General features: G+C 56.2%; 1 protein-coding gene across 1 annotated transcript; it reads left to right on the top strand.

The window, feature by feature from the left end:
* Positions 1-12,333: 12,333 nt before the first annotated feature.
* On the top strand, positions 12,334-21,960 carry LOC102461634 (uncharacterized). The gene is made up of 2 exons (XM_006118402.5): positions 12,334-12,490; positions 19,431-21,960. The coding sequence occupies exons 1-2, from the start codon at positions 12,415-12,417 to the stop codon at positions 20,903-20,905; spliced, it is 1,551 nt and encodes a 516-aa protein (XP_006118464.3). The 5' UTR covers positions 12,334-12,414; the 3' UTR covers positions 20,906-21,960.
* The last annotated feature ends 1,693 nt before the right edge of the window (positions 21,961-23,653 follow it).

The raw sequence follows: 23,653 nt of genomic DNA, 5'->3' as shown, positions 1-23,653 counted from the left end.
CAATTGGACCTGACTGCGGAGTGAACTGCTCTGTCCATGGCAGGCGAGGCAGAGACCTTCACTGGGTGCCCCAGGCCGGGGGCTGCCAGGGCTCCGGTGTTGACCCGGACAGTCTGGGATTTGTGCTACTGCCCGGTAAAGGAATTGAGAAAACGCCGGCCATAGGCAACGGGGGGGGGGGGGGGGCGGCCCGGCAATTAACGGGGCTGCGACTTCATTTTGGCAGCCAGACGCTTTTTTTGGGGGGTGTCCGGTGTTTTTGGTGACACCATCCGGCAGCCCTACCCAGGCCTCCTCCTTCTCCCACTGGCCTCAGGCTGGGCAGGAGCAGGGGCTACAGAATGCCCCCGGGCAGCAGCCTGCACTGGGAAGGGAGTGATTGTCCACCACGAACGGCTGAGACCCCAGAGTCAGGAGCAAAGCCAGCGGTGAGCAGCCCCCCAGACTGCAGAGGTGGGTCAGCAGCACCTCGGTCTGATCGTCCCAGCCCCGACCCTCGAGCTCCATTTCTTGGCAGGAGCTGACCCAGGAGCAGTGCGGGCTCTGCGCCGGAGCCACGGCTGGGTAGCTCAAATGCAGCCTTATGCAATGGAGTGTGCCTCAGTGTACCTGGCCATCCGTCCCCATTAGCAGAAAGGTCTGGCCCAGCGCTGTGTTTGCTATTAGTGTGAAGAAAGGAGGGGGCCTCATGACTCACTACTGCCCTGAGACCCGTCCAAAGTCATCACTGTGACATCATTAGCAGGACGGTGTGCGTGTGTGCGTGTGAGCGTGTGCGTGTGCGTGTGCGCGCGTGCGTGTGCGTGTGCGTGTGCGTGCGTGTGTGTGTGCGTATGCGTGTGCGTGTGAGCGTGTGTGTGCGTGTGTGCGTGTGTGTGCGTGTGAGCGTGTGCGCGTGTGTGTGCGCGTGCGTGTGCGCGTGCGTGTGCGTGCGTGTGTGCGTATGCGTGTGCGTGTGAGCGTGCACACGCGTTCACTTTTTACTTTGTATTCTCAATAAATGTGGTGTGTTGCCTTTCCCCCACAAGGATCCCGTGTGCAGCAGGGGCAGCAGGGAGACGGGGCGAGAGTTTTCTCACTGCATCAGGGTCCAAAGAGGAAAATGTGACCCCAGGCCAGGACGGGGTGAGCCGCCAGCCAGGGGCTGCACTGATGCTCCTTCAAAATCTCTTCAATGAGCAGCGCTGCCCCGGTTCCTGAGTAAAGGGCCCTGCCAAGAAGGATGTGGGTTGTGGGGCAAAGGCCTCTCGGCACCTCTAGAACCTCAGGGAGCAGCATCTGCCGGCTCCCATCCGGCGGGCCAGGGCTCGTGTGAAATCCTGGGGGGCTGGTGTCCTTGTCGCCTCCCGAACAGGCACTGCTCCCCAGGAGGCAGAGGCTGGGCTCCAGCTCAGGACGACTGCCCCGCTTCCAAAGGGGAGCTCTTGAAGCTGAAGGCAGGCCACCTCTTCTCTCCACTTCCTTGTTCTCCCGGCCATCTCCCCCGCCCACTGGCAGGAGGGTAAGGAATGAGGCCCCCACCCAGTGCCGACCTGTTCCCATTATTCCACCTCCACAGCCACCTGAGAATGAAAGCACACCTCCCACTGGGAGCAGGATTTGCATGCATTGCACATTCGTCCTCCGGGCCAGGCGGCCAGGCCAGGAACTAGGGCACCGAGTTTCACCTGGCAGGACGGCTCTGCCCTCAGCCGAGTCCCCTCGCGAGTGACGTGTCACGGCTGCTCCCCCGCTCGTGTGCCCACCACGGCTGAGGTGTGAGTGCCGCGCACCCCTGCCCTGGGAGATCCGGCCTGGCTCCTCCCGGGAGAGCCGCTAGCAGGGAGCGAGCCGAGAGAAGGCGCCGCAGGCTGCCCTGGTGCTGCGGCTGGCCGGCTGGCAGCGCCGTCGCTGGGTCCAGGCACTGGCTCCGAGGCGGCACTGCCCAAGCTTCAGCCCCGCTCCAGGGACCAGACTTGTTGGGGGTCCCCCTGTGGCTAGAAATGTGTTTCCAGCACGGGGGCGTCCCGGCGGGTGGGGCTGGGCTGCCAGCAGGAAGCCGTCTCGTCAGGGCAGGAACCAAACAGGGAGGCAGTTTCCCCGGCCCCAGGACTCCGCTGAAGAGAGACGCAGGAAAGGCCCCCAGGTCTCTGGGGACACTTGCCAAGTCCCTGTTGTCGCTGGCAGGGGAGGGAGCTCACCCCCTGGGGCTCGGCAGCGCAGGGGAGACGTGTCCCAGGCCGGGGAGGGGAGCTCCCCTCAGAGGGCAGAGCTGCCTCCCACCCGGTCCCGTCCAGGAGAACAAGGGGCCAAGAGATCCCAGAAAGAGGAATTGGCCCTTCGCCCCGCGGGGGCAGCCGGGTTTCCAGCCATGCCACCTGTGTCTGGTGAAGGGGAGGGAGGGAGCAGCCGAGCGGCGCAGCCTCCCCACCCGCCAGAACTTTCCCGTCCGCCCACACAGGGTGCGGCTTTCTCCACCAATTTCCTCCACTCTCTGCATGGCCGGTTTTCTCCCTGCCACGTCCTAGTGTCTCTATTCCACTGCCATGTCCAATGGACTCTCGTGGCCAGGCCACGGTGTTTTAGTGTTGGCTAGTATTGGTCAGGAGACTAAGTGTGATGCCCGATGATTTGAGGTTATAAGTTCTGTAGCTTCTCTCTCTCTGTCTCTCACGATTAGATAATGTCCCTGGAAGGCCTTGCTCCCTCTTAGCATTACAAATTGAGTCTTACTCCTTGTCTGTGTCACCAAGTTGTGTCATTTAGTAACTATTCTTGTCTGAAACTGCTCAGTTGTGTGGTGTGAGTGGAGGGGGGTGAGTGTGGCAGCCAGCACGGATGCCCAGGTAATCAAGAAGAAGTGGAAACTTAGAAGATAAGGAGGAAACAGCCCTTGTGTCTGCGGCTGAATTACATGAGCAGCACTGACAACCCCGGAGACAGGCAGAGACACCCCCCCCCCGCGAGTGAGACACCGCTGGGCAGCCGACAGTCCTCGCAAAGGATAACTCTGGAAAGACAGACGGACTCCCCAAGGATGGAGGGTTGCAGCCTGACACTGCACCCACAGCCCCAACCGGGAATGTACCTGAGAAGAAGGGGGGCTCTGGCCATTGGGACTCTGGGTTCAGTCCTGCAAGCCGAGCCTCAGAAGAGTCAGAGGAACCCCAACCCCTCGCTCTGTCAGCCTGGCCTGGCCAGTGACACTGACTTGAGCCATGACAGACTGGTAACTACGCACCATCTGAAGGACGTGTGTGTGTGTGTGTGTGTGTGTGTGTGTCTAGACTACATGGCTCATCATGTAGGTTAGTTTACTAGACATAGCAAACTGAAGCGGTGATTTAAATAATTGCCGCTTCATTTACATCAACATGGCCGCCGCGCTGTGCCGATCAGCTGTTTGGCGGCACAGCGTGGTAGTCTGGACGCGCCGCGGTTGACCAGGGAAGTCCACGAGGCATAATGGGGCGGTCGACAAGGGCTTCCCTAGTCAACCACGGCGCGTCCAGACTACTGCGCTGTGCCGCCAAACAGCTGATCGGCTCAGCGCGGCGGCCATTTTGATGTAAATGAAGTGGCGATGATTATTTAAATCGCTGCTTCATTTTGCTATGTCTAGAAACCTAATCTACATGGCTCCGGCGATGGAGCCATGTAGTCTAGACACACCCTGTGGCTACATCGACACTGGCATGATTTTCCAAAAATGCTTTTAACGGAAAACTTTTCCATTAAAAGCATTTTCGGAAAAGCGCGTCTAGATTGGCAGGATGCTTTTCCACAAAAGCACTTTTTGCGGAAAAGCATCCATGGCCAATCTAGACGCGCTTTTCCGCAAAAAAGCCCCGATCGCCATTTTCGTGATCGGGCCTTTTTTGCGGAAAACAAATCTCTGCTGTCTACACTGGCCCTTTTGCGCAAAAGTCTTTCGGAAAAAGACTTTTGCCCGAACGGGAGCAGCACAGTAATTCCGGAAAAGCACTGATGATTTTACATGAGATCGTCAGTGCTCTTCCGGAAATTCAAGCGGCCAGTGTAGACAGCTGATTTTCTGGAAAATCTTGCCAGTCTAGACACAGCCTAGATGTATGTGTGGGCTTGTCTTTATGATAACGGCTTCGCCACTGTCTTTTCAATAAATGTGGTGTATTGCCTTTTCCCCTGAAAAAGATCCCTTGTGCTTCTTATAAGCTTACCACCGGTGTGGCTGCCCTGCGGTGGGGTTCATGCCCTTCTGGACAGCTTGGGTCTGCCCCTGCCAGGGCTGCTGGGCTCTGGATAAGCTCACCTTGGTAGAGTCAAAGGGACTCTGAAAGGAGTCATGCAGGGAGGGGACCCTCTCTGCCAGCGCTCTCAGGTTTCTTCCCCTCCCGCCGGTCCGTGGGGAGCAGTGGCTACACCAAGCCCAGAGGGGCAGCCTCAGTGTGCTTGCTGCCTTCGGCGTGGGGTCCCGGGGCAGTCTGCTGGGCGCCACGCTGGGCGGTCAATGCCAACCCAGAGGTCTGAGTTCTCAGAGGGTCGTGAGCTCACCGGGGGTGCCCAGCAGCAGCACAGCTCGCAGAGACCCGGCACGACTGGCCCTGCTCCAGCCGTGTGTCTGGAGGGTGAAGCTGAGCGCAGGGTAAAACGAGGAAGTTTGAACGGCCTGTCCACGCGGCTCAGCAGCTTGCAGCCTATCTCCCTGCATTCCAGGTGCTCGCGGATCCCATCACCACCAGCCCCTCCAGGGACATGGCCCCGCTGGCTCCAGTCTCGCTGCTTACGAAACCTCTTCCCCCCTTCACAAACGTGCACCTTAAGACAAGGCTCCGACGACCAGCCCCCACCCTGTGCCCCTTCCGCCAGCCGCTGCTGGCGCTGAGCCGAGCCGGGGTCCTGTCTTTACCACATTCTCAGCTGCTTACAGTCTGCTCTCAGCAGGCAGCCCCATGGAAGCCGCCTGTCTCTATCTCCCTTCCTCCGGCTCCAACAAACCACGATCCCTGTGGCATCGCTCCTCCCTCCCTGTGGGGCTGGCCTCCGGCTGCTTCTGCAGCTGCATTCGGGCTGGGCTCTATCTTTGGGGGCTTGCAGGGCAGCGGGGCTGCTGCTGGCTGGTAAGTGTCTCCTGAGCCTTCGTATCTCTTGTCTCCCGCATGCCGTGGGGGCTGCTGCACCCCCCGAATATGGTCCTGGTGTCCCGCTAAAGTCTGGCTCCCCACCGCAGTGCCCATCTCCAAAGCTGGCGGGTGACTGGCTGGCCCGTCATACCCCACTGCCTATTTGCTCTGATCGTTGGCTCCTCCCCTCGGTGGAATCTCCCCCCTGCAACAGGTCTTCCCACACTGGCACCACGGGGTGGGCCTTTTGCCCGTCAGTGTCTGTGCTGGACGGTTTGGATCCCCTGTGAAGAGACATTCCTGTGTCCACAATGTTAACGAGGGGCCTGAGCCAGAAGAAACAGCTTGTGTGAGGGTCTCTTAGCTCTTATAGCCGAGTTGATCTGTGCATTCCCCGGAGGAGACGTGCTGGTTAAATTCCCATTTGTGGGCAAACTTCCTGATTTCTTCCTAGGCAAACTGGGATCTGGTGTAGTGAATGCCGTGTCTGGAATAGCATCTCTCACCAAACGGGCCTTCAGTTTGCCAGGCACCGAATGACTTCTTGTATCGGGCAAGGCACTGACCTCCCGCAATATGGATAGCAGCTGGTGTTTAACTTGCAGGTAAATAACTCAGCTCCCACACTCTGCTGGCAATTATCCCACAACTGGCCGTGCCACGCCCCGCTGCGGAGGAGCAGAGCTGAGCACGCGGTCCTGGCCAGCAAGCACTCTCTACGCCCATCCAGAGAGCTGCCAGTGCTCAGGCGTGAGGCACGTGTTGTTTGCACGACAGCCCTCCGTTCGGAGGCTCTCTGTGCACAGTGCGATTCCAGCCCACACACTCAGCTGGGTTTTAATTTGAAAATGCCCTTCTGCTCCTCCGGGCCCTGGTGAGGATCCTCTCCGGGCTGCTTGTGGCTGGATGCCTGAGTCTGTAGCCACCTTCATTTCCAGCAGTAGAAAGTGGGAGATCATGCAGCCTGACCCCCTTCCCGCAGCTCACCCAGGGGCACTGGGCCGCTTGCTCAGGGTGTCACTAGCAGCAGTGGCCATCCTGAACCATGCTTGCTTTCTGCCACCAGCACAGGCGGTGTGTCAACACGTGCAGCAATCTATTGGTGCACTAAGGCAGGGCCTTGCCAGATGGTCCCTGGGTTTGGTGGGCTGCCGGTGCTATTGCTGGCTGGCTGTAGCTGTGCTCGTGGAGCTGTTTTCCCCGGGGCAGTGGGGCGTCTAGGGCAGCCTGCGGCAGGGCTCTGCGGGCACAAGCCATCAACTGCTCCTGAGAAAGAGCCGCCCTGAGCCCTTGCCTGAAGCATCTTCTGGAGCATCCGTGGCTCTTCTGGTGGGCAGCAGCGCCGCACAGACACGGCCCTTCGCAGTTGGTTCGGCACGTCCCAGGCTTGCTGCTGGGGGCGTGTCCAGAGCCGCCCTCATCCTGCCTCGGGAGCTGACATCTTGGTTCCCCTTCAGCAGCTGGCTGTGGACAGAACTTGGGCAGAAAATGGATCATGCCTACGAAGGGCCGAGTCCCTGTCACGCCCACCTTCGCCCAGGCCCATGTGCCCAACCCCCACCTTCGCCCAGGCCCATGTGCCCAACCCCCATGGGTCACGTCTCCGACGCAACGATTCTGGCTGTGGCGAGGGCCATCAGCTCTGGGCAGTGGTTAGCGGCCTCTAGTCAGTGCCTGGTTCAGAGGCTACGATTCCGGCAGGTGCATAGTCTCCCTGATGGCGTCTTTGCCTCCCCCATGTTGCTTACCCAGGTTGTACTGGAGCAACGATCCCTTGGCTCTGCAGCTTTCGAGCTCCTTATGTACTGAACAGCGTAGAGCCATGGCAGATTGGAGGGAGGGCTCCAATGGGCTTCTACAGGCTTCTGTTTTGGGTACAGCCTTGTTTAAAATCTGTATTCATGACCAGGATGGAGATCTAAAGAGCAGACTGATCAAATTTGCCAATGACATAGAGCTGGGGAGGGGGGGTTGCCAATACTTTGGAGGACAGAGCTAAACTTCAAAGGGGTTTTGATAGGCAGGAGAATGGGGCTAGAGACGGCAAAAGGAAATTCAACAAAGACAAAGGTAAGGTGCCTGTTTCGGGACGGAAAGCCAAGCACACAAAGACAGACCGGGGAGAGCCGGACGTGGCTGCCGCGTGGCTGACAGGAGCCGGGCGTTGTCATGGGTCACTGTCTCGGCACACGGCAGCACGGCGATGCTGTTGCAAAAGAAAGCAAAGGCAAGTCTGGCTGCATTGACAGCGGCCCAGTCCTGGGAGGTGACTGTACCGCGCAGCATGGCACTGGCGAGGCCTTGGCTGCAGTAGTGTCCAGTTTTGGTCCCCAGTGTCTACGAAGGGCGTAGAGGAACTGCAAAGGGCCCAGAGGCGAGTGACAAGGAAGATCAAAGGGATGGATGCCGCTGGAGGAGGAGAGGCTGCAGTCACTGGGCCTGTTTAGTTTAGTAAAGAGGAGATGAAGCGGGGGGGGGGGGGGGGGGGAGAGGGTCTTCAGCTGGTTGAAAGGCTGCTCCAGGAAAGCTGGCGAGCCGTTGCTCTCGCTTGCCACAGAGGGCGGCCAAGAGGCAGCGGGGTCCAACCGCTGCACAGCAGGGAGAAGAAATCTCAGGGGAACGGCCCAGCTGTGAGAACAGGAGGCCCATGGGACAGATGCTTGGGGAGGGCACCGCGGCTCCTTCCCTGGAAGCCTCAGAGGAGGCTGGAGCCGCCTGTGGGATGGTTAAGACACAACAGATCCTGCATCCCGGCAGGGGGTTAGATTATATATCCCTTGCAGCAGGGCTGACAGCCACTGCAGGCCCTGGGGCAAGGTGGGAGGGGCCCTGGCTCCATGCCCCGAAGGAGCAAGGCCAAGGGTGTAAGGGGCAGGGCCTAGGACAATCAGCCCTTAGCGCCGCCTGGACCAAGGCACTGTCCCCCCCAGCCATCAAAGCCACGGTTCAAAGGGGCCTGGGCTTCCAGTCACCACGGCTGCTGAAGTAGCAGCAGCAGCAGCTGGGAGCTCCGGGCCCCTTTGAAATGCCAGGCCCGTGCAATTGCCCCCTTTGGCCCCCCACTGCCCCATCGGTGGCCTGCTCTTTTGTGGGTCCTCCTAACCCTACGATTCTAAGCGCACAGATTCCCTGTGGGGTCTATTTCCAAATGCAGCTTTCCTTCGAAGCACCTGCTGCCTTTAAACATATCCCCAGATGCTTTCAAAATGGCGTCCATTGTTCATGGGGCTGCTCCTTTGCTTCTTGCACTGCAGCTATAACATTCTGGGGCTGTTGGTTGGATTAAATTGGAGGAAATCTACGGGCCCAAAGTGTTAACCGTGTTTAACGATCCAGTCTCAATCCAACATTAAAACCATCGTAAACAACCTGCTTATACCATTACTGATACTCCTTGTAACTTTTCTTAAAGATACTGTTAAGGAGGAAAAACACTTACAGCCATTGAAAGCAACATATTGAACAAGGCCTCCATTTTCACCGCATCCCTTGTTCCCTTCCCCTGTAGAAGGGGAGAGTTTTTGGAAGGAACCCCCTTTGTCTGACAATCTCTTACCTGAAAAAACTTAAAAAACAACCAATGGTCCTGCAGTACCTAAGGGTCTGTCTACACTAGGCACCCTAGTTCGAACTAGGGTGGCTAATGTAGGCATTCGAACTTGCAAATGAAGCCTGGGATTTAAATATCCTCCTTGCAGGAGGAATAACGGTAGTTCGAATTAGGAGCTGTAATTCGAACTACCTAGTCCGTGCTGCGTGTCGCCGTGGGCAGGGAGTTCGAACTACGGGGCATTTAAAAATGGTGGCACCCGGGAACATGCAAATGAAGCCCGGGATATTTAAATCCTGGGCTTCATTTGCAAGTTCGAATGCCGACATTAGCCACATTAGTTCGAAGTAGGGTGGCAGTGTACACATACCCAAAGAGACTCACAAAAAATGTAGCTGGTATCATGAGCTTTCATGGGGACAACCCACTATCATTCTTCCGCTCTGCTCTGCGCTGATCAGGCCTCAGTTGGGGGATTGTGTCCAGTTCTGGGCATCGCATTTCAAGAAGGATGTGGAGAAATTGGAGAGGGCGCAGAGAAGAGCAACACGAATGATGAAAGGTCTAGAGAACATGACCCATGAAGGAAGGCTGAAAGAACTGGGCTTGTTTAGTTTAGAAAAGAAAAGCCAGGGTGTGGCTCAGTGTGCTCCCAGGTAGATGGAGGAGCTGGCGGACTTGACTGTAAACAGGAGGTGGTGGGAACTGACAATAAACGCACGGGTGACTGCACCAGACCCAGGGGCCTGAGCGGGGACTCCACCCCAGCCAGGCATTGCTCTCTCCATGTGGGTGAGCTGCTTTCAGCCCAACGTGCCCATTCCACAGACTTTCTGGGGAACACGGGTCTCTGGTCCCAGTTCCACTCGCCATGGCATAGCTCAGGCATGGCCATGTCCTGTCAGACTGGTGCTCAGCCTGTTTTACACACCGGCACTTCTAGCAGGGTGTTCTGCCGGCTGCAGTGCCCAGCACCTGATGTTCCACATGAAGGTGAAATGCACTATGGCAGCTGAGCAGCACCACACCAGCCTCCTTTAGGTAACGGCAGAGACCAGGCATTGCTGGGGAAACACAGGGGCTACGTCTAGACTGGCGTGATTTTCCGGAAATGCTTTTAACGGAAATTTTTTTCCGTTAAAAGTATTTCCACAAAAGCGCGTCTAGATTGGCAAGGATGCTTTTCCGGAAAAGCGCTTTTGCACAAAAGCATCCGTGCCAATCTAGACGCGCTTTTGCGCAAGGAAGCCCCGATCGCCATTTTAGCCATCGGGCTTTCTTGCGCAAAAATGTAGGTGCCTGTCTACACTGGTCCTCTTGCGCAAGTATTCTTGCACAAGCGGGCTTATCCCTGAGCGGTAGCGTGAAAGTATTTGTGCAAGAAGCACTGATTTGGTACATTACAAAGTCAGTGCTCTTGCGCAAATTCAAGCGGCCAGTGTAGACAACTAGCAAGTTTTTGCACCAAAGCAGGCACTTTTGCACAAAATCTTGCCAGTCTAGATGCACCCAGGTATTGCATCCACCTGTACACTGCTGTTCTGGGACTTCCTCGTTAACATCACAAAAGTAGAACTGCTAGCAGTCAAGATTCATATTGTGTGTTACAGGGTCACGGTCCTGGGCCTTGCACGCAGGCAGCGCTGTGGTGCTGACATATCTCAAGGGAGCAGAAAGCAGTTTTTCTATTAACCGTGACATGACGTCTGTTATCCAAATACCCTAACCTTAAAACACACAGAGAGTGAGCTGTCCCCAAACACAAGAAGCCTCCTGGCACTGCAGGATTGTGCCCTCCCAGGGAAGGGCCTTTGGACTCCTTTGTGGGCCCAGTGCAGCCCTGGTGTAAGTGAGTGCCACGTCATGGAAATCAGTGAGTCACATCTGCTCAGGGCTGAATTTGGTCCCGTGTCTTTGGTTGTTGCACGACTAACTTGTGAAAGTGCCCTGGGGCAGGCGGAAGGAGTTGGATTTGGGTTCCAGATTATGGAAATGGTAGTCTAATTACTACCACCAAGCGCTGACTTCTGATAACATTTGTCATACAATGCGCTTGACGGACAGTTTAGGCCAGTATAGGAACATAGATGGATGTCACGTCCACAGGAGCCCTGTGCAGCCAAGCCTGCATCAGAAAGCTCGGTATCACTTTCTATTCACCAGTGACACTGCACAACAAATACTTGGTTCATCTGAAAATCCAGGTGGGAATTCAGGGAGTCAGGATGGGATTTCCTGCCTTGGAATTTGGCCAAGAAACAAAGACAAACACCCCTGCTCTTAAGAAAAGAGTCCAGGGACCTCCAAGGATGGAGCCTGGGTTCTGAACTGATCCAGAAGGTAAAGTATCATTACTCCTGCCACTTCCTGCAGCTCCTGGGTTCTCTTGGGGGTTTCTCATCCAAGTAGTGACCCGGCCAGGCCATGTTTAGCTCTGAGATCTAGCACCGTGCCTCAGGAGTGTGGCTTCAGGCTGTGGAGTCTCATTACGTTGAAGCCCGATGGTGTGAGCCATTGCTGGGGTAGTTTGACATTTCAGCCCAGGAGCTGCCTGTGTCCAGAGCGAGCTTTTATTTGCTGCAGTTGCCGCCTCCCAGAGCCTCAACCAACTAGCTGGAGGAATTAACTCAGTGGTGTTTTCAGTCCGGCAATGATAATAACAGCCGGGCAGGACAAACAACCGACTGTCTGGGATGAAAGCTCTGAAGCTGCAAGGTGTGGATACTGGAAATGCAATAGAAGAAGGTGGATCACTCTGTGCTGGCACCAGAATTGAGCCACAGCTGGGAAGTGAGGTAAACCTGTACTTAAAACCTGCTTCTTGCAAGGAGCCTTCCCACAGAGATTTCCCCAGCAGCCTCCCACGCTGAGTTGTTCTGCCTCTCACTGAGTCTGACTGCAAGCGCTTTGAGGCAGGGATCTTGCCTTTCTAGGCTTCACGGGAAGAGCCGCATACTGGTTTGGAGGTTAGAGAACTAATCCTGGACAGTGGGGAGGCTGGCACCCCACCCATACTCCAGCCTCTTTCCCATGGGTAGTGTTCTGCGAAGGGGTCTGGCAAGCTGGGAGCTTTTCACTTGTGAGCGAACAGATCCACTCTGGGGCAGACTCCCCAGCCTGCGCCAGCCTGCCGCGAGAGCCTGCAGGAGCGGTCAGAATCGCCATAGGAAGAGGGGAGGGGTTGGAATAATGTCCAGTTCCGACCAATTTCCCTGCATCCCTTGCTGCTCAGGGTTGGGGGGAATAAGAACGATTGGCAGCCAAGTTGCAGCTTTCACACTTCAGCCATTTCTGAGCCTGGTGTCCAGTCTCCTTGTGCCGGCGTGTTTGTGTCCTGTGCACGCTGACCACTAGGCCCTCCTGCTGTGTCTCACCATTCTCTCACCCACCCTCTTGTTGGCATGTTAATCGAGTCGGGAGGTTTTCTCTACGTGTCTGATTCTCATTCGCTGGGAGTATTTCTGACATCACCAGTTTTGTGCAGTTGCCAATGGCCCTAGACATTGATGGATCAATCCCTCTACTTTCCTCCTGAGGGCTCTTTGCTTTGCCTTCCAGGGCAATTTCTAAACATGACCAAGTGCTGATCATACCCTTCTGTGTGGGCAGGGACAGATACCTGGAGCTGACTCCTTAGAACATTGAATTAGACTTAAACATGGGTGGTGCTTCTAGATCACCGTGCGCTGCTTCCTCCCACGCTTGAACCAGCTCCACCTGGGTGTGACTTTAAATTGCAGACTGGCTCCACTCTGGGCACTCAGACCCAGCTCTGGCAGCACCATGAAGTCAGGGGGCCTCTTTCTCCTCCTGGGGCTCATCACCCTCTGGACAGCACTACAGGGGGCACCTACAGAAAGTGAGTACAGGGAGCGCAGGGCCTGGAGGGGAGCCCTAGGGGAGGGGGCATGGGCAGTGGGAGTGGGGGCTTGGAAATACCAGACACGTTAGGGAGTGGGTTGGTTTGTCTCCTCAGTGACCCGATTCAGGGGCCAGTAGAAACACATCTCCACTGTGGGTGGCACAGGGACAGGGCTGCCATTCCCTCGGAGCAGCAGACGGAATTACAGACCATCTGGACCGGCCAGACTCTGCAATTCATGTGTTGCTGAGGGGCAGGCGTTGGAGGGGCAGGCTGGCAGCTCTGGACTGCTTTAGCTGGAGACTTATCGTCTAAATCTGTAGGTGCCCGACCTCTCATGACAGTGTCCCAAGGACACCCAGTTTTACACGGTCTCCGGGGCCATGCTCCACTGTCATGGCTGGCATGCCAGTCAGCTCCATCATCTCAGACTCCTCAGCCACGCTAGCACCTGGCTCCTGCTGCCTTTGGCACGGAACATCATGCCTCGCTGGCCTCCCAGTTCCATGTTTGGAAGGTGCCTGTGAGCTGCACCTGCGGGCTCTGGGAGAGCCCTCCCTGGAAACTGAGCTGGTTGTGGACTGGCAGGCAGGAGTCAGCAAGGGGGCAGGGGAGTCGGAGTTGGAGGGACCCAGCTCTGGATGGGGGTGAAGGGGGTAAGTGCTAGACACGGCACTTCACAAGAGACCCAAGGCCCTGAACTCAGCCTCTTGTCTCACATGGATACTTGGCAGGAAAGCTCATCAGACAGCCTGGTTTGGGCTGGGTGCTCTGGCTCCTGAGGACACAGCCCTGCTTCCAGCGTGCTCCCTCTGTCCCAGGGTTTGTTAACACCAACCAGGCTCCAAGCCCATCGTGCTAGGTAGTCCAGTTGGAAATCAGCACACAATCGCCTCGCCCCTCCAGGTACCGAGGCCCCTGCTATATTGCCTTGTAGTGATGGAACCATAGCACCATGCGCTGCTTCTCTGAATCACCTTTCCCAGCGAGGTCTTCCCGGGCTGTCAGAACTCAGCCACGTCGCTTAGCCCTGTGGCCAGGCTGATGTGCTGGCTGCCTGATGGGCAAACTGGTTTTTCATAAGGAAGGCTGACTGCATCGGGTTACTGAGCGGCAGGGAGAGGGCTTGTGTGTGAGGGCTGGGCAGCTGTTATTTTACTGCAGTTCATTTAGCCATTTGCATTGCTAACTAGAGAGACTTTATATTCCAACATAAAACACGGACCAGCCTGTGACCACCAGAGAGACCTGCCAGTGCTGAGCTGAGCTGATGTTAGAGCCACTGGCCTCTGGAGCTGGAGGTGCAATTTCCAGCCGGGGGAGACGTCCTGGCACTAGCTATGACTGAGCCTGTGCGCTGAAAACAGGCCTGGAGCTGTGGCAGGATGGGCAGTGGGACAGCAGCGGCTTCAGGAAGGACACACACAGAGATCTCCCATTTCTCACTCGCACTCACACGCCGGCTCATCCCGGGAAATGTGTGGGTCCAGACTGCGTCATGGGCACAGCAGAAAGGGCTGAGCCTCAGGGAGCCAGTCACCACTCTGCGCCCCTCTGCTCTGTCCTCATTGCTGAGAGCAGCCCCCGTTGTCTTCGAAGGAGAGCTGGAGCACAGAGGCCTCTGGCCGTGCCCCGCCTGGGCCCAGCCTGCCCCCGAGGGTTGTACGAATTCCCAGCAGGGGAGAGCCAGCTATTTCTGCTCCCTTTAGTGTGTAAGGTTAATAACACGGGGGGTACGTCTGGACTGCAGGGCTCCGTCCATGGAGCCATGTTAAATAGTTTACTCGGCATAGTCAATGAAGAGGAGATTTAAATAATCCCAGCTTCATTAAAATAAAAATGGCCGCCGCGCTGTGCCGATAATCAGCCGATCCGGCACAGCGCGGCAGTCTAGACACGGTCACCAAGGGAAGCCTTTGTTGACCGCTCCGGTTTGCCTCTAGTAAACTAGACGGAGCCATGAAGTCTAGACGTACCCTGGGTGTGTTTTAAAAGCTCATACATGCAAGGGGAAGGGGAGAGGGACCTGGGGCCCCGCCAGACCTGCCCAGACTGCCCCTCGCACGCCCCAGCCTGGCAGGGCTGGCACCAGGGGGCCCTGCTCTGGCGGTGCCCACACGCCCTCAGGCGCCCGACCCCTAGTCCCCGTCTGGTCACAAGCCCCCCAGCCCAGGCTGCGAGGCCTTATGCCTGGGGCATGTGGCAGCGCTGGGCACCCAGCTACAGACGGTCCTAGCTGCAGCCCTGTCCCATAGCATCTCCCCCCCATAGCCACAGCTCAGCCCTGCCCCCAGCTGCAGCCCTGCCCCATAGCATCTCCCCCCCATAGCCACAGCTCAGCCCTGCCCCCAGCTGCAGCCCTGCCCCTCAGCATCTGCCCCCCAGTCTCAGTAGTTTGCTGCCCTGCTGAGCCTGTGTAGTTCTCAGCTCACTTGTGACCCTAAAGTCCTAAAGCTGACGTGGCTTTGCCACATCTGGGCCTCGCCCTGGGAGCTTTTACCCTCTTGCACCTCACAAGAGGCACTGTGCAGGGAAAGCAACCTGGGAGAGCTTTGCTGTGCATGGGACAGGAGTGCATCTGCCCCCCCCGCCACAGCTCAGCCCTGCCCCATCTCTGCCCCACAGCAACTGCCCCCCTGCCACAGCTCAGCCCTGCCCCATCTCTGCCCCACAGCATCTGCCCCCCAAGTCACAGCTCAGCCCTGCCCCCATCTCTGCCCCCACAGAATCTGCCCCTCCGCCACAGCTCAGCCCTGCCCCATCTCTGCCCCACAGCATCTGCCCCCCAAGTCACAGCTCAGCCCTGCCCCCATCTCTGCCCCACAGCATCTGCCCCCCGTCACAGCTCAGCCTTGCCCCCATCTCTGCCCCACAGCATCTGCTCCCCTGCCACAGCTCAGCTCTGCCCCATCTCTGACCCCTTGGCATCTGCCCCCCCGCCACAGCTCAGTCCTGCCCCTGTCTCTGCCCCATAGCATCTGCCCCCCCGCCACAGCTCAGTCCTGCCCCTGTCTCTGCCCCATAGCATCTGCCCCCTGCCACAGCTCAGCCATGCCCCCATCTCTGCCCCACAGAATCTGCCCCCTGCCCCAGCTCAGCCCTGCCCCCGCCCCTTCTCTCTGTACCCATGGGGCAGTGGCCCGTGCCCTGCAGACGTGGGGGTTACACCAGTGTGGCATGTGGGAGCAGAGGCTGGCATGGAGCGGGGCCCTGGGGCTGAGCCGAGCAGTTGAGAGAGGGGGGCAGAGATCTGTCATTGGGCCCCGCTCTTCCAGCTCCTCCCTCCTCCTCATGGAGTTGTTACTTGGCTGCCGTGCGCGGCCTGTGAGACTCACCCATTGCCTGGGCCTGCGTGGCTCCATGGGGATGAATCAGTGAGAGCACAGTGGCCACAGGGGTGTGGTGGCGAATACGTGGCGGTTACACCTCTGGATTCTCCCAGAAACTGGCAGGGCTCAGGGGACAAGAACGACCTGTTCTATTGGAGCGTCGTTGCAGCACCCTGATGCTAATCGGTGCTGAGAAACGCGCTGGCCAAGAAACCTCACGCAGACACGCAGCAGGGCAGGCTGGCTGGGTCTGGGAGGGCTAGAACACTGCAAATGGTCAGACATAGGATCCCATTGCCACAGATTGTCACTGCCTTCCAGATACGACTCAACCCACTGGCCCAGCCTCAGCCTGCATCTCCCCTGCCCAGCAACACAGCGGTTCTTAGCCAGTCATAGCCAAAGCTTGCAGCAGGGACAGACACGGGCTGTGTCTAGACTGGCCACTTTTTCCAGAAAATCAGCCGCTTTTCCAGAAAAACTTGCCAGCTGTCTACACTGGCCACTTGAATTTCCGCAAACGCACTGACTTCCTACTGTCTGAAATCAGTGCTTCTTGCGGGAATACTACGCTGCTCCCGTTCGGGCAAAAGTCCTTTTGTGCAAAAGGGCCAGTGTAGACAGCTCAGATTTGTTTTGCGCAAAAAAACCCCGATCACGAAAATGGCAATTGGGGCTTTTTTGCACAAAAGCGCGTCTAGATTGGCCACGGACGCTTTTCCACAAAAAGGGCTTTAGCGCAAAAGCATCCTGCCAATCTAGACGCTCTGTTCCGAAAATGCTTTTAACAGAAAACGTTTCCGTTAAAAGCATTTCCGGAAAATCCTGCCAGTCTAGACGTAGCGCCTGTGTTCTGTGTCAAAATCTCTAGTTTGCACTCAGTACCAGATTTATGCATGAGCTAAGTAAAATACAGTTTAGGTCCTCAGAGTATGAAGGGCCTCCAAATACAAAAACATTACGAAATTTCATTTTTTGTAACGCTATGGGGCCTCTTAAACCTCATATATCTTAGGGTCTCAGCAAGTCTTAATCCGACCCGGTCTGCTCTGCCCTACCTCTGGGGGCCCGGACTGCGGCTACTTTCTGAGCAGCGAGGGGTCTTGGAGCAGAGGCTGAGCAGTGAGAAGAGGAGTGGGGAGCGAAAAGAGGACTCTTATAAGAGTCACAACAGGCCAGGGGCCATTTTTCAGAGTGAGCCTTTTGCTGCTTATTCCTGGAGAGTTTGGAGAGTTTTGTACCTGTTTACAGCCTTTGTAGGTCCACTTGCTGAGATCAGGGCGGTCAGATCTCAAGGACAGCAGCTGATCCGTGTGCTATCAGGAGGGAGGTTTACTCCCACAAACATTTCACAATTTATCGAGGATTATGCTGGAAGGTTTCTCCCTTTCTTGGATGCATCAAGTGAGAGCTGCTAACGGAGGCAGGATATGGGTCTAGAGCCACCAAAAGATCCCAAGTTTCAGTGAGAGTGAAGCTTTTGACATTTGCTGCCTGTGTGTGAGGCAGAGTGGGCTGGTGGGAGTGGGAAGGAGGGGTCGGATGTTTGGCCTTTTCATTTCCTCTGAAGCAGCGCAGCCTCCTGCTAGGAAGGGCCTTGCTAACTCGCACAGAAGGCAGGAGGAGAAAAGATCACCCATCCAGGAAGTCTTGGGCTGCAAGGGCACGCCTGCACCGGAGGGCAGAAGTCAGCTTGAGATACGCAACGTCAGCTGTGTCGATTGCGTGGCGGAAGCCAGAATAGCTGAACTCGGCTTTTGGCACCGTCTGCACAGCAGGGGATGGAAGGAAGAGCGCTCTTCCCCCACCTTCCCCTTCTCCTCAGCAGCTGGAGTAAGAAGTCCTCCGGCTCGACAGTATTTCGAAATAACGGCCTGCTCTGTAGATGCGCATTGTGATATTCTGAAATAACATCAGTTCCTTCGAAATAACACTGCTGTGTGGACGTACCCAGGGGTCTGATCCCCTCGAGCCAGCGAAGAACCAACCTGCCTCCATGAGCTCAGCTCCTTCATGCCACAAGCACGGGATGCCCTGAAGGAGACTTGAGCAAAGACCTGGGAGTTTGATGCTTGTCCTTCCTGGCGGCTAAAAGAGGCCACAAGTCACAGGTGCCTCTCCTGACTGAAGCAGCTAGCGCCTCCTTTACAGAGGAATTCTCCCCTCCCCCTTCAAACTAAGGCTTTGTCCACACGTAAAAGTTTAAAGCTCAGCATGCAGCACTTGAAACTGGAAGTGTGGCCGTAGCACGAGAGCTCTCCCTGTGCTCTGTGGAGACCACCTCTGTCAGGGGAGTAGCGAGCAGCACTGGACGTACAGCTCCCAGCACCGTGCATGGTTCACACTGGCGCGTGACAGAGCTGTAACTTGCTGGCATCGTGGGAGCGGGGGGATGTGGTTTTTTTACACTCAAGCCAGAAAGTTACAGCAGCTCCCCATGGGTCCAGACCCTTGACAATCCCCTGTCCTTAGTGTGACGCAGTCTTGCCTCTGCCTGCTGCCAATCAGCTCCCTGAGTTCATGAGCCTCTGGCAGCACAAGCCCTGCCTTTCAGGTCCTCACAGGCCTCGTTCTCCCACAGAATGACCAGGTCAGTTATTCCCAAAGGACCAGCCCGACCCAGCTCGTAAGAGCCAACCCAGGGTCTGTCTTAAGGAGTTTATTACAAAGTTCTCTTCACTGTTTTCGCCAAGCCTGGCAGAGAGGCCTTTTTCATGTCATTGTCTTCCCCAGCGCAGTGTTCCTGAGGCTCCACCACGCTCCCTAGAAGTGGAGCAAGCCTCTGAAGTGCACACCAAGATAAGGGACCCTTGGCCACTACGTTTCTCTTCCTGAGAGTCCCAGCGTACAGTCCTTCGTTTGCATTTACCACAGACTGCTGGGAGGTTCACTGTGAATGAGGCAATACCCATTTTCCATGTGAACAGAGCGAGGAATAAACTCGTCTTACATGTCGGAATGTCTGCTTTTCACCTCTGCTGCTGGACAACCCTCCCCACGCCTCAGTGTACCCTAGATACATAACTCCCCAGTGTGTGCACATCCCTTTCACAGTGATAGTTAGAACCAATGAGACACTGGCTTTCAGCTGAGACTCACATGGTATTTGGTTTCATGGTATGTGTCCAGAAGACAGAGCATTTCTCAGGGGTCAGTCCAAGACTGGAATGGACACCTGCAGGATTTACATCCCCCCTTGACGCTCACCATTTTCTGTTTCTAATACCAAGCTTGCCTGTTTGATCTACTTTCAGTAACAAACACAGAGCACAGCGGATAGAGAGCAAATAGTCACAGAAAACACAGTCTCCTCTCTGGAGAGGAAAGGTGAAACCGAGAGAGTCATAGTGGGAGACACAAGTCACGTTGTTTTCTGCCTTTCCAGAAGGTGCTTAGATATCATAGGGATGGGGGTGGAGCATTAAGAACTTAAATAGAGAGGAATAGAGTAAAATGTGGTACCATATGTACAGCTACCTATCCCAGGGAAGACAGTGCCTGATCCTATACATAGGTTGCTGCAGCCTGAAGCCAGTATGCAGGGTGGATTGGAAGCAGATACATGTGAATTGGGTCTCTGACTCTTCTGTTTTCTCTCCCATTTTCAGGGATCTCACACGCAACTTCTCCTGTCTTTGCTGTTGACCCAGGAAAGGACGTAGCAAAAGATGTGCCCGAAGCAGAACCTGGATTGAGTGAAAACCCTGCAACTGTTGCAAAAGAGTCTGGCGCCGGAGGTGATGGCTCTGATGGGACGGATATTCGCACTTATGAGAATGATGACTCTGATGGGGATGAGGAGGACTCCCACCTGCGAGTCGGTGGTTCTGATGTGGGAGATTCCATGGGGAACAACAACTTCGATGGAGCTGATGCTGATGCTGGCCTAAGGGATGGTGGCTCAGATGAGGCCGATGAGTTTGATGGGGAAGATGATTCTAATGTGAGACGTATTCGCTCTTATGACGATGTTGTTGGGTACGATGACTTTGACGGGGGAGATGACTATGCTGACTTGCAGGATGATGATACCGATGACTTTGACGGGGGAGACGACGATTCTGACTTGCAGGATGATGATACCGATGACTTTGACGGGGGAGACGACGATTCTGACTTGCAGGATGACGGCGCCGAAGGGGACGAAGATCTAGATGGGGGAGACGATGATTCTGACTTGCAGGATGACGGCGCCGAAGGGGACGAAGACCTAGAAGGGGGAGACGACGATTCTGACTTGCAGGATGATGGCGCTGAAGGGGACGAAGACTTTGACGGGGGAGACGACGATTCTGACTTGCAGGATGATGGCGCCGAAGGGGACGAAGACCTAGAAGGGGGAGACGACGATTCTGACTTGCAGGATGACGGCGCCGAAGGGGACGAAGACCTTGACGGGGGAGACGACGATTCTGACTTGCAGGATGACGGCGCCGAAGGGGACGAAGACCTTGACGGGGGAGACGACGATTCTGACTTGCAGGATGATGGCGCCGAAGGGGACGAAGACTTTGACGGGGGAGACGACGATTCTGACTTGCAGGATGACGGCGCCGAAGGGGACGAAGACCTAGAAGGGGGAGACGACGATTCTGACTTGCAGGATGACGGCGCCGAAGGGGACGAAGACCTTGACGGGGGAGACGACGATTCTGACTTGCAGGATGATGGCGCCGAAGGGGACGAAGACCTTGACGGGGGAGATGACGATTCTGACTTGCAGGATGACGGCGCCGAAGGGGACGAAGACCTTGACGGGGGAGACGACGATTCTGACTTGCAGGATGACGGCGCCGAAGGGGACGAAGACTTTGACGGGGGAGACGACGATTCTGACTTGCAGGATGACGGCGCCGAAGGGGACGAAGACCTTGACGGGGGAGATGACGATTCTGACTTGCAGGATGACGGCGCCGAAGGGGACGAAGACCTTGACGGGGGAGATGACGATTCTGACTTGCAGGATGACGGCGCCGAAGGGGACGAAGACCTTGACGGGGGAGACGACGATTCTGACTTGCAGGATGACGGCGCCGAAGGGGATGAAGACTTTGATGGGGATAGTGATAATTTTGAGTTTTGAGGGGAATTTCTTCAGACCCCACTGACCTTGACACAGAACCTATCAGATCATCTTGCAAAATATTCCTTCTACATCACTTAAAGAGCCTCGCTTTCCTGTGTGATTTTTCCAGCTCTCCCTTTTCTTTTACTAGTGGTTGCCTGGGAACATGCTGCCTCATCGATGATGGGGTTACTGCTCAGGGATCAGTCTCTGGGTGAAGGAAACCAGTGATCAGGGATCTTTTCTCTGGCCTGAGGAAGGTGCATTGGGGTTCTCTCTCTGGGCTCTCACTCCAAGCTCGTCACTGTAGTGTCTGAGCACTTTGGGTCAGATTCCAGCTCATTTTATTCTTGAAATAAATTTTCTTTCTTATTGAATCTTTCCTGATGGGTTGCCTGGCCTCTGCGCTGATGTCCTCCACTCCCAGCAGTGTTCCAGGTTCAGGCCAATTCTTCTGAAATACCTGTCCCATCGCACGGTGCATCCAGATCCATTCCCTCCAGACCGTGTAGGCTGGGGCTGGCGCCAGTGCTCTCATCTGGGAGATGAAATTCGGAGTAGAAGGAAAGCTCTTTTACTTAATTCCCCTTTTACTGTGGCTTCCTCTGCATAGGTCAGCCAGACCTTCTGCTAAGAGTGATCGTAGCTTTGGTTTAATGTCTGATACCGCCTCTGCTGGTGCCCTATGGAGTAAATGGGATGAACGAGTCAAGGGACTTTTCCATCTCTAATTTCTGGGACTTTCTTTTCCAATGGACTGTATTCACTGAGGGACAACCTGTCCTCAATTCTCAGCTACTGAGGGTACACTGCACTTACTGCTACTGTCAGTACAACCACTAGTGAGGGAGATACCCAAACATTTGGATGCTAATATCTAAACTGAATCCTTACATTTGTTAACCATAATTGGGGATATAGCAGATTACGTACTATATTGATGTGATGGATTTTAAGCCAAATTTTGTACCTTGGGATAATTTGCGCATTCCACCCAGACGTACAGATGCTCTGCCCTTAACCTGTGTATCAGATCATTTTAACATGAATGTTAATAAAATCTTTAAATCTGACACATCTGCTGCTGGCGCCCCGTGGAGTGAATGGGCGAATGAGTCTCCAGTTACTGTGTCTCTCCGTGTTCTCGGTAAAGGCAGCACTATTGCCACTCATACCAAACAGTCGTCCCCACTGGCTGTGTCGTACAGCCCCACTCGCTAGCAGTGCAGCAGGTCACTCTAATGCTGCACTGTCCTTGTCAATGGCAGCTACAACAAAGACGCCCACATGCCTAACGCCATGTTTTAAGACGGCCCCTCCCACTGTCTAGTCAGCTGCTCTCAAGCAATGTGGTCTGAGCACGTCAGAACGTAGGAAGCCGCAGCAGCAGTCCGGAGGTTTTCTGGACAAATTGCAGGGTTCTGCCTGGACTAATTCTGCTGCGATAATCCACACTGAGAAGCCTCGGCACCATCTGTGGAGGCTGGAACCAGCAGCAGGTGCCACAGAGCCCCACTGAAATGCCCGTCCTGACACTGCTGCCCCAGCTGACAGTCCCTGGCTTCCTGTGGGAACGAGGAGGGTGCAGGAGGGAGACCTTGGAGCTTGGGCGAGAACCTCCATGCGCAGCTTTGGCAGAATCTCAGAGCTGCTGCCTGGGCTATGGGGGGTCACTCTGGCCTGGTTAATGGGGTGGCAGGCCTGGCCCTTCACTCAGTGACTGATTCCCCCAGCTCAGCTATGGGGATATGCAGGGCTGCAGCTGAGTTAGCAGGTCTCAGGGCCCTCCGGTCCGGGAGTGCAGATCAGCCCCCATATTGCCAAACCTGCCCTGCAGGACGGGGTGACCCGCCCTGAGCCGCACCGTGCCCACCAGACTTTCGGAGTCTCCAGATTGTTCTCACTCCCATCGCAGCCTCCACACGTGAATTCCTCACGCTTCTTGGCCGGCCTGCTGCAAAGCCAGCAGGAGTCCTGGCATAAGAGGCGCCGAGGGGCAGAGCAAAGCAAGCGACTGTCTGCCAGGGCCTTGGGCTCCCGGGTCGCGAGCTGGGTGCACGGGCCCAGGAGCCTAGCTCAGAGGCAGGCAGGAGTTGTGTGGTAGAACCATTCCCCAGCTGAACTGGGACAGAGGTTCTCAGTCCTCCCCCTCCACTGCCTGCTGCCCGCACTCACCCCCAGCCCGGGGCAGAGAGCCCCAGGAAGAGGAGGATGGTCCCTGACTTCATGCTGCTGTTGGGAGGCCGGGCCAGTGCCCAGTGCTGAGCTGGGCTGGGATTTAAGCCCAGTGGGGATGGATTAGAAGGGGGAGGCGCCTGCAGTGACCCAGTGGCCCAGCTCCAGCTGCCAGCACAAACTGAGAATAAATCAACCCCCCCCATGGAATGAGGAAACAGCCCAGATCCTGGGGGGTGGGAAACCCCCTTGAAGGAACCTGGAGAAACAGGGAGGCCCAGGCCCAGAAGTCCTGTTGGTTGCAGCTCAGAGACTGCGGGGGGCCCATGCTCACGCCTAGGACGCTGCCCCGCTCCGTGCTCCAGAGAAGAGGGGTCTTTGGCTGGTGGCGCTGGGGGTGCATGCCCCTCGTTCCTTGCTGGCCCCCGGAGCAGACAACTGGCCTGCGGGGGACTGGGCATCACCCTCTCACCCCAGACACGGGCTGGGACCCAGGTCATGGCCCCACCCCCACTGCATTCCCAGTCCATGGTTCCACCAGCCTCCTGGGGCCCCGGAGTTCAATTCCTGCAAAGCCCACGGACCAGCTGG

Source organism: Pelodiscus sinensis, chromosome 17, assembly GCF_052426305.1.
Source record: "Pelodiscus sinensis isolate ZL-2025 chromosome 17, ASM5242630v1, whole genome shotgun sequence".
NCBI classification, from domain to species: Eukaryota; Metazoa; Chordata; order Testudines; family Trionychidae; genus Pelodiscus; species Pelodiscus sinensis.
This window is presented reverse-complemented; position numbering and strand designations above follow the sequence as displayed.